General features: G+C 37.0%; 1 protein-coding gene across 1 annotated transcript in view; it reads left to right on the top strand.

Moving 5' to 3' along the window:
- The window catches only part of LOC135081455 (phosphatidylinositol-binding clathrin assembly protein LAP), a 49840-nt gene that overhangs the window by 18487 nt on the left and 19663 nt on the right, over positions 1 to 11690 (top strand). Inside the window, exons 4-5 of the mRNA XM_063976151.1 lie at positions 6656 to 6676; positions 11507 to 11609. Coding sequence (XP_063832221.1) covers positions 6656 to 6676; positions 11507 to 11609 — 124 coding nt within the window. The remainder of the gene's footprint in view (positions 1 to 6655; positions 6677 to 11506; positions 11610 to 11690) is intronic.

Genomic DNA, 11690 nt, shown 5'->3' with positions numbered 1-11690 from the left:
GTATTGGCGTGTTAGCGGAGTTATATCACTTAACAGTCAACAAACATGTTTATAATCTACGATGTTGTCATACAGGTTCAAGATGTTGCTATCCGAATATGACCTCTATAGCCTGGTCATTCTGTTCTTTCACTTACGTATTGTTAAAACCTAATTGATTGGCCTGAAAAGGCATTGCAGACTCGGTTGTGCAAGTAAGAGCCAAACCACACGATACGTTGCACGTTGCGGCGGCGGTGCGATGCCGGAGCGATGGCGCTGCGTCGTCTTACATAGAAATAAGATCGTTTCATCCACGAAGACGCGCCTCACCAATTTTGGTCGAGGCACACGAGGGAAGCGCGGGGTGCGGGGATCCGAGCAATCCGAGTGTCAATATTGTAGTATGCGTGTGCACTCATGGATAATTTAGCGTGTACCGATAACACTCAAACATTAGCGAAAAAATGGTGGGGCGCGTCTTTGTGAATAAAACGATCTTATAGGTATGGGCGGTACGGCGCAGCAAAGCATCGTGTGCTTTAGCTCTAATGAAATGACTCGTCCCTTACTGTTCCGGGTATTGCCAAATATTTTTTGGCTCGAGCAACTATGGCGCCTCGGGGAACGATCTATACTTGCGCCTCTAATAATAAATTACTTCCGAGTTTACTACAATGGTCTGTGAAGTTACGACGTAGATTTTCTTACTTTCATTCGGAATCAGTTCAATGAATATAATTTCATAGCCCAAGCGTTGGGACATGTTTGTCAAGCAAATAGAATCTAGAGCTTGTATTACAGCGATAAACTTCTTAGATTCGATCCCAATGTAACCCGAAATTATAAATTTTTGTTAAGAAATAAAGCGCATTCATCACAAGAGGCACAATGTTCCATACAAACTACGTTATGAAGAAACACCGTATCATCTCAAAAAAGTTCTATTCAATTGATTGGTGGTGTCAAGTACCCTATTGTCAATTGTCTTTATCAAATCTACTTGTAAATCCCATACCCGGCCGAAACTGTCCCACGATTCATACGCCCGTATTCACAAAGATGCTTAAGTGAAGCAGCAAATGGAACGCACAGCGTTGAATAGAGCTGTGTGATTTTTTCATGTGTTACCCTGTGCGTACTGTGAGACTTCATATAGTTCCAAAATACTGAACTGTCCTATGCATGACATTGACAGTGGGGCGCCACCGTCAATACCCGATCGCTGGTTCCGATTTTTGCCATGTTGGAAACCATATAGTTGAACGATGGTAGCGCCCCCCTGTCATTGAGTTTAGTGGGACAGTTCAGCGTGGGTCATCTATAGTAATGTTTGTGAATACGGGCGATAGCCCTAGCTATGACATCGAACGACTCAACACATGTGGTTGACCATTGACCCTCGGGTCGTCGACTCCGCACGACCTCGGCCTGGCTGAGATTCGGCGATGCCGCGGATATTGGAGCAGTTCGCGAGTTTGTTACAAGTTTGCTAATCGAAAAGAAACGCGAAGATGTTGGTAGACTTGGTACTTATACCAAACTAGCTGTGCCTGCGACTTCGTGCGCGTGAAAACCCGTTTTTGCATCATTTTTCATTGTTGCTCTGCTTCTATTACTCGTATCGTGATGGTATATGTCAACGCGAAATTGTAAGCTCCGTCAGTTTACAATATAACGCGTGAGATTGTAAACTAACAGTGGGTTAGGTTAGGTTAGATTGTAATCCAACTACGTCAGATTATAATCTGACGGAATTCACAATATTACTGTGACATATATATAGCCTATAGCCTTCCTCGATAAATGAGCTTTCTAACACTGAAAGAATTTTTCAAATCGGACCAGTAGTTCCTGAGTCCCTGAGATAAGCGCGTTCAAGTAAACAAACAAACAAACTCTTCAGCTTTATAATATTAGTATAGATACATTCCTAGAATTACTTAATAACTTTTGCGTTGCATTATTTTTGACACTACGGGTATTAACCTGTCAGCCCATAGGCTTATAGCCAACGATTTTGAAACGTCCTAGTGGTAAAAATCAAAAACATAAAAATAATTTTAAGGTTGTCCAACGTGGCAATAATCGGAACTAATAATCCAGCATTGATAGTAGCGCCCTCCTGACAATGTCATAGCTGGGACGGTATCTATAACTTGACCATAACCAAGGATATTACCAAAACATAGTGTATCGCGTTAAAACTCATTATCATATTAATTAAATAAACATAAAAATGTAGCTTGAGAATTTCTAGGTCATTGGTACGAACAAATCGAAGACTTAAAATATTATGTATGGGGATAATTTTAAATATAAACTAATGTAACTTCCATTATTTGTTATGAATGGATTGATAACCTTGTTGTTCATATACATTTACCTTATACATAGTGGCCAAGTTCCAATAGTTGGTTTGGTTTATGATAAAATAGAAGCAAAATATTACTTATTGAATACTATGTTTTTATTGGTGAAGGTTATTGTTTAAAATCCGATCAATATGATCATATCAACAAACCGTATGTTGGTGCGATTCATAAACTGACAAACAATTTAATTTTTATTTATTAAGTCACAGCACGCGTTAAATAAATATTTAATTTACTCAAAGTTCAACAACTAATAAATTAATACATAATATGTATAACTTCATTCATACATTATTGAAAACGACGTACTTAAATGTTATTACAGACATTAATTTCATTTTGATAAACACTATTTATACATTATACGATAATGATCAATTTAGAGATAAGGTGTTATAAAATTAGTAATAACAATTTATGAATTAGTTTGTATTTGGTTTAATAACTGTTTCGATAAAAATACAATCAAATTATGAAATTAAAAATCCATTAAGCCTTTATGACCAAGGATTAGAAAGTTAACGGAAATAAATTGCCCTTAAATAACAGTCTTTTTTTAAATAATAGTAATAAGTACCAATAAATCATAGAATTACTAGAATTATCCTGTCAAAATGTCTCAAGTGAATTTGTATATTATTCCCCATTTCAATATAAGTATGGGGTAAAAGTATCCCCTATTCCTGTTAAAGTTTCATCAACTAGGGCTGCCATAGGGACATGTGCTAGATTGGAGAACCTTTATTGAATAGTGTTAAATCCTTGTGTTAAGTGTTGTCTAAAAGGATCTTTTTAACAAGCTTTTTTAATGTCTGCTTGAAGTCAATCAAATCTTGAAAGTAGTTTCATTCATTTCATGGAGTTCAATAGTTATAAAAAGTGATTTGATCATCAAGGCTAGCGTCCACATGTCAGTATCGTACGCATCGGACGTATCGCACGCAACGGATCGTAGTATTTTATTTATACAGGGTGTTAGGTAAATGGGTATATGAGCCGACACTAGCCCATGTTAACATGGTCATATAAATGGTATGATGAAGTCAGAAAATTGATATCTTCATTTTAATTATTTTAATTTTCATACAAAACGGATTTTATAAAATTAATTATGTATGAAAATTTAATAAAATTAAATGATGATATCAAATTTCTGACTTCACCATACCATTTATATGACCATGTTAACATGGGCTAGTGTCGGCTCATATACCCATTTACCTAACACCCTGTATAGAAACTCATATAAGTGCGTCCACCTGTCCGCATCGTACGCATCGCACATCCGATACGATGTGTTTTGTGCGATGCGTCCGTTGCGTACGATACCGACAAGTGGACGCTTAGCTTTAAATGCCATTTGGTAAATTGAAATGTAGTTACTATTTTTAACTATTTTATTTCTTTGCCAAAATATTGTATTTTTGGCTGTCTGAAAAAGTCATAATGTCTTGTTACTATTACAAGCTCTGCTTGGGACTGGACTGTATAACTGGCAGTGTATAATGTCCAAGAATATAAAAAAATGGCAGCCCTGGCTCCAATGCGTGTGACTCACGACGGCCGGTGGCATTCCCGCGATGCATTTATGCATATTTGCAGACGGTGACGTCACCGGGCGAGTGCATAAATTAGATCAACGGCTCCGGAGCCGGTTTTACTATACCACTCATTATTAAAGTATCAAGAATGTGCGTAACAGTTAACGATGTTGTTTCTTGTTTCTAGTTATTTTCTCATTCACTAATTATGTAGGCTCTCAGAAGCTTGCTGTCGCGTCGTGGAGTAGATCATTGAAGAATATAATTGGCCTTATGAAATAGGTAACATTTTACTAAAAAAGTAATAATTAGTTAGGTATGAAGGTTTATTGAGTATAATCATCTGACATAAACGCAGTAACACCTATTAGGGATGTGACTATAGAGATCCTGAATCATCGATAATTAGATTGATTCAAAAAATCTAATGATGCTTATAGTTCGAACCTTATTTACTGAAAACAAAAAACGGTAAAAATATGGACTGATGCATTCATAAGATGCACAATTGCACTGCATGTGTAAATAAGTCATGGAATCTTGGATCTCGTGCATGCCAAAGCATTCTTAACAATTCATGCACTACAATTTCGTATGGAAATGCCATATTATCTCTTCCTTTTAAGAAACCTTAAAAACGAGACGTTTGAAATTTATGTCAACAACCAAAGTAATCGATATAGCCTGCAGAATTGCCAAATTCAAGTGTCAGTGAGTGGGACACATAGCTCGTAGAGCTGATAGCCGTTGGCGCAGAAAAGTTTTCGAGATGCGACCACAGACCGAATGACACAGTGTGAGCAGGCCTCCCACTAGGTGGACCGACGATCTCGTGAAGGTCGCGGGAAGCACCTGGATGACCTTTGTCCCATAGTGGACGTTATATGGCTGTAAATATAAAAAATCTATTTAGAATTTCTGTTGTTTTTTTTTACATTCAAAAGATAAACATAAGATGCTTATGCTTACAAAGTGTGCGTAAGCCTCAAGTGTGCTGATAAACGCATCTCTACGGTTGCAATAATCAATGCAACATGCATAACATTAGCCTTGGCTGATATCAAGGCTGATACGTTACCATACCATTACAAAGAAATCTGTATAAAAGCGTAATACCACTCACTGATAATCACGAAATCTCAGATAATTTAACACCTATAAACTTGAAATATGGCAGGTTCCTTATAGGGAGTAGACATCAATAGAAAGAAATAGAAAACTAATTTTACAAAACTCCCCCTCTAAGACTCATGTGAATTACACCTACAATCTACATACAATTATTAACTGTAGTAAAAATGGCAGCATGTCGTTTTGCAAACACTTGATAAATAATAAACGTGATAAACAGTACAAAGAAACACTAATACAATACTTAGCTCGTATCTATGAGATATGTGAGTGCAATAAAAACTCCTACATTGCTATTTGTAGGTGAACGAACTGTGAATTCAAATAGTCATACACAACTGTTACAGTGGATTAGCCTTAATGTGTACATTTAATATCTTTATAAAGTGCAATGCGTCAATCAATCACTTATAATTTACCAAGTAAATCTTGGACTCTCAGTGAAGAATTGTAGTAACCTGTATATTGTACGAATATAGAGGCACTGGGGCATTTCCCACGATTGCAAATAAATCTTCTGGCCTAGGATGCGCGCCGCGATTAACTTTTATCGCACCATTTTACCGATTTTAGGCGATAAGCCCATACATTTGTCGGCAAAATCATCGATAGATTTTATCACGACGCGCATCATAGCCTAGCCCTGCTGCTGGTCGAATATTAGATAAGAAAACAGACGCTTAGGCTCGGTACGAATAAAACAATCAATAGAAAAATCATGACAAAGTCGTCACTCGATATATCAATCAATCGATATAGCTATCTGTAGGGCACTTTCTGCAGCCCTAAAATTTTTTAAAACGAGTTTTGATTCAAGCCAAGGGGGAATAAAGATGACTGAAAGAATTAAGTTATGTTATGGAAACCCCTCAGTACCCGAGCTCGACTTGTATCCAACCATTTATAAAAAACTTGTCGTTCATAAACTAAATAGTGGCCTGATTTTGATAAATTATTTTCAATTAATCGCTAAGTGCTGACCTTACCTGTGGTAAGCGCTTTCATTAAATTTTGTGGTTTTAAATAATTGACCTCTAACATAAACACTTATAAGGTATGAAATTCACGAGCTTTTATGATATTACTTAATTGTTACATTTATACATATGCCTAAAAGAATGATAAACGAATATAAGTTACTTTGTTTCAATTTTATCGACTGAGCATCGAAAATTTGTAATAGACGCATGTTATACGTGTAATAAAAAAATGTTACGCATTCTTTCAATATTACTGGTTTCTTGACACAACTGTTATTTGTACTCTTGCCTGCTGTATTATATCAATAAGTATGGCTTTTCTAAAAGCGAAATGACCTTCTTAACATCATTATCCAATACAGATCATACAATGGAATTTTATACTTAAGTTTGAAGTTTTAAAATTAAACTATCCTGTTTAAAAAAAGTTACTGCGACCTTCATAAAATGCTTACACAAAAGTACACTTTAGAATTGAAATACAAACCTACATTATTCTCTAATCAAATTACCTAATAAGTTATTTCATTTTTCTTTCACCTATTGCTTAGGCATTAAAGAAAAGTTTCACGACCTAATGTAAATTTGAAAATTATTTGTTATTTCCTACATTGTCTAATTATTTCTTATTCTCCATTGCTTTCGAAAGGCGCGGCCGGTGCCAGGATCGGTGAGTTTATACAGAGTGATAGCTTTTTGTATGTTTGTGTGTTGCAAGAAGACTCCATTCAATAAGATTTCTCCATAAAACATTTCATTATATAAATTCCATCACGATTGTTTCTGTCTTAACCTAGGCACAGACCACCGACTTTTAGTCGGCCGATAGTTGGACCCAATTATAATTTGTATGAAGCATCGGCCGATACCAAATCGGTGTAATGCGCGTACTTTCATACATGTCTATACTGATTAACATCCCGACCCAACTGTTGGTCTGCGCCTAGGCTTATCAAAATTGTGTACTCCACTTTTTTACTCCAATCGATAGTATCAAGGTCTCTCAATAGAATAACTGAACTCAGTATCTTCTATCGAAAGTCAATTATCGTTATTTTGGCAACACTAGCAAGACGTTGCAGCTTTGTTGCTGACATATTGAATTAAAAAGATGGAGTCCTTTACTAATGAGGATTTTCGCGTATGAAATATCCGCTAGATGGCGGGACGTGGATGTGGGGTCTGACTGCTGCGTAATTGGTGGATTTTGACATTTCTGTCAATGTCATGTCAAAAATAACCAATCATGCAGCATTTGGACCTCGCGTCTACGTCTGCTATGGCGGATTCTTCATACGCGAAAACTCTCATTAGACAGGTAGAATGATTATTATTTTGTGGAGCTTTTTTCTATCTTATAGAATGGAGATATGCTTTCTTTTTGCATATGATTGATTGTCCGTCTGTTAGCTGTAGATGCACGCTTGGCGTTCTGAATGCATTCACTACTTTGGTTCGCACATTTTCGCTTATTTCTTGTCGTGTCGTCTGTTTTTATATGTAAACAATATTAAAATTATGCAGTCTTTATGTCCGAGATTTTTAAAATACTTCGCATTTTAATCATTTAATTTTATGAAATATACAATTACCAAATTTAATTTATCTCCTGAACTATTAAATGATCTTTTAAAACTTTTACTGTAACATTTATAGACCGCGTTATACTTAATGCCTAATTATTTTTAATTATCGTTGTTTGTAGGCGTATATGTACTAGCCGTATCGTTTCTCGGGTACGGTATCACAAGGAAACATGATACTGATGAATTTGGTTAGCTTGTATTGTTTTTTTTAACATTTTTCCTTTAATTAAAAAGCCTATAAATTAGATTTTATGTTGTTTTTGCTTGTGTCTTGTGTTGTTTCTCGTGCGATATTTGTTTTAGATGTTAAACTTTATTTATTACATTTATCAGTTTAATGAACTAGTAATAAAAGCAATTTCATTTATACACTCGCGAGCAAAAGTATGGAATCACTTACATGAAGTTGTTTCCACGCGATCTTGTGTACTAACGAATTTGTTAGTAACAAAAAAAGTAGCACCATTTTAAAGATTAAACTTTTAACTTTAAATTGATACCAAATTAATTTAAATCACACCAGTATTTAAAAAGATATCCCGCCTAATGTGAAGAAGTAAGGAAAAAGACATGTATCAACTGTTTGATACGTCGCGAGTTGCGGCCTATTTAGCCCCCATAAAAGCAAGTGTTTTCGGATTTTTGCGTTTACACGTTGATCCATACACATCTCGGCTTCTTTTGACACTTTACCTGGGATTCTACACCTAAAGAAGCAGCACAAATCGTTGCACTGTTGCAAGAAGGGCTCAGCCAGCGGGCTGTCGCACGTCAGATCCACATAAGCCAGTCCTGGGTTTCGAAAGTTTTAAGACGCTTTTGGGAGACTGGTGGCTTTATCCCGAGACCAAGTTCTGAACAGCGCCGGTGCACATCGCAGAGCGATGACCGTTTTTTCATGTCAACCTCTCTATGAAATCGTCATTTGACTGGTATCGACGTCCAGCAAGAGCTCAGAAATGTTCGTAGGATAGCTGTTAGCGAGTGGACAGTTCATCTAAGATATGAGCAATAAAATTTGACTCCAAAAAGGCCTACCACAGGCTGGAAACTGACGGCAGGTCACCGACAAGCACGCTTTCAATTAGCTCGCACTCGGAAGGCGAGTAAAGGAGGCGAGTTTTGTTCTCCGATGAATGCAGACTGTTTTTGCAGTGCAGCAGTCGAAGAGGTCGGGTCTATAGACGGCCTGGGGAGCGATTTGTGCAGTGCTGGTTCGCTAAAACATTGGCTTATGGGGGCGGCTTGCTCGACTTCCTATCGAGATGTGTAGGAGCAAATTGAAAGCGTGCTTATCGGTGACCTGCCGTCAGTTTCAAGCCTGTGGCAGGCCTTTTTGGAGTCAAATTCTATTGTTTATATCTTAGACGAACTGTCCACTTGATAACAGCTATCCTACGAACATTTCTGAGCTCTTGCTGGACGTCGATACCAGTCAAATGACGATTTCGTAGAGAAGTTGACATGAAAAAACGGTTTTCCCTCTGCGATGTGCACCGGCAATGTTCAGAACTTGGTCTCGGGATAAAGCCACCAGTCTCCCGAAAGCGTCTTAAAACTTTCGAAACCCAGGACTGGCTTATGTGGAGCTGATGTGCGACAGCCCGCTGGCTGAGCCCTTCTTGCAATAGTGCAACGATTTGTGCTGCTTCTGAAGGTGTAGAATCCCAGGTAAAGTGTCAAAAGAAGCCGAGATGTGTATGGATCAACGTGTGAACGTAAAAATCCGAAAACACTTGCTTTTATGGGGGGTAAATAGGCCGCAACTCGCGACGTATCAAACAGTTGATACATGTCTTTTTCCTTACTTCTTCACATTAGGCGGGATATCTTTTTAAATACTGGTGTGATTTAAATTAATTTGGTATCAATTTAAAGTTAAAAGTTTAATCTTTAAAATGGTGCTACTTTTTTTGTTACTAACAAATTCGTTAGTACACAAGATCGCGTGGAAACAACTTCATGTAAGTGATTCCATACTTTTGCTCGCAAGTGTAGTTATTGTTTCAATAAATACAATAGAAGATAATTTCCAACAATTCGTTGTTATTTCTGCACAGTAGTTAGATTGCACTCGCACTGGTAGATTTTTAATCACAAATGCACGGGGTTTTAATCAAGTTGAAATTAATTAGTTTTGCAACCTACGGGTTTATGTAACTTGGATATACATAGTTATAATAATGTCTGCAAAAATATACCAAGTCTGGGACGTTCGTCATAGGTAATTCACAGAGTAAGGGAATACATGGTTTTCCTAATAAGTAATGAATAGTTTTTTCAGTGGGCGTATGTAGGGTAGAATAACAACTGAAGGATTCTTTAGCACGCCTAGTCTAAAAGGACTGTTCAATTAGTAAGGATAGCACTCAGGGTAACCTTAGAACCTTAGTCGAGAAGGGTACGGTTTTATCATTGTTCAAACTAAGGACTAAAAGTCATTCAGTATAGAATAATATTTGGTTTGAATAACGAAAGTTGGCGTACCTAAACCAACTATCAAGTTTATGAAAGCCCAAGTAAATGTTAAGTGTGTAATTTGATTACACGTCATATTTCTATCAGTTTTATCTTTCTGTATTTTCGAAGTTCTTAATTCCTCTCGTATAAAGCGAGAATATGTTAGCAGAAACAGATAGACCTAAAAATACAGACCCAGCAATGGGAGTAGTCCAGTTGATATGAAAAGCACAAAACTGGACAGCGAATACAGATCAAAGAACATCTGTGTAATGTAATTCGAAATACCCTACCAACATTTGTAAATCCGTAGCTAAATAGTATCCAGAAGTAATTAATTTGACATAAATAAAGTCTGCTGGGAATAGTTGTCTGACCACTCACTGGTCGGTCCAAGGTTGACCGACAAGGTGGACCGACGACCTGATAAAGGTAGTAGGAAGGCGCTGGATGCAGGCCGCTACCAACCGTGCGATGTGGAAGTCATTGGGGGAGGCCTATGTTCAGCAGTGGACGTCCTATGGCTGAAATGATGATGATGATTGTCTGGCCAATGAATCCTCAAATATAGTTATCTAGGTTATTACAAAAGTAACAGTTATTAAAATAGCTCCAACAATTCCAGAATAGGCTTCGTCTCAATTAAAATCAATAAGCGTTCCAGACTTGGGTTGACTATAAATAGTTGGGCGAGAAAGTTCCACAGTATGTTTATTATACTGTAATATTATGCTAGTTTGGTATTTAGCGATATTCCAGAACTTTCCGTGCGATTATGTAACAATAACTTTATGACTAACAAATAACAATGACAATGAACAGAAAACAAGTTCAGAATTCAGATAACTTGTTCTACGCTGAATCACAATTCGTTTGATTGATTGAACAAGTTTTCGGGATTATTATGTTACGTAAATTTGTAAAGTAGGGCTCGGAAACATAGTTTTTTTGGGATAAAGATTGTAGCAAATATAAGTCTATTAGCAAATTCTTATTGCTAATAAGAATTATCAGGTATTTCAAATGTGACCTGTAGATTCTAGGCTAAAATAAACTGGTTTTGAGCCTTGTGTTAAACAACTTAATACAACTTATTATCTAGACTAGACAAAGTTCTTGAATGTCGCTAGGTAATGCCTAAACAACCTGATTAAGGTATTTTAGGATAAAACAGGAGTTTTTATTTAGGTAGAAATTATAGATTGACGATGACAGCGAAATCAGACACTATCCCGAATTTTTCATTAGTTTTCTCGAAAAAGTTATAAAAGTCGTAATTTATAGGATTAATTTAATTTGGAGCTAAGGTCTGAATTCACTGTAGTTTTTCCCATCTTTACCTTGCAGCCTCTTTAAAAATCATTTGTCTTCGTTAATTATTTGTTGTCCTTGTCTATTATCTTTGTTGTCCACCACCCCTTTGGGCAGTTGCTATTAAAACTTCTTGTGCGCAGGATATGACATGTCACCGTTCATCCGGCGATACGCCAAGTACCTCAACGAGAAGGCCCTGTCCTACAGGACGGTCGCCTTCGACTTCTGCAAAGTCAAGAGGGGGTAAGTGGAAACTACAGTATTACGGATTTTAATCACAAACCATGATATGGACGTCCACTGCTGAACATAGGCCTCCACCAA

The sequence above is a fragment of the Ostrinia nubilalis genome, chromosome 20, assembly GCF_963855985.1.
Source record: "Ostrinia nubilalis chromosome 20, ilOstNubi1.1, whole genome shotgun sequence".
Classification (NCBI taxonomy): domain Eukaryota; kingdom Metazoa; phylum Arthropoda; class Insecta; order Lepidoptera; family Crambidae; genus Ostrinia; species Ostrinia nubilalis.
This window is presented reverse-complemented; position numbering and strand designations above follow the sequence as displayed.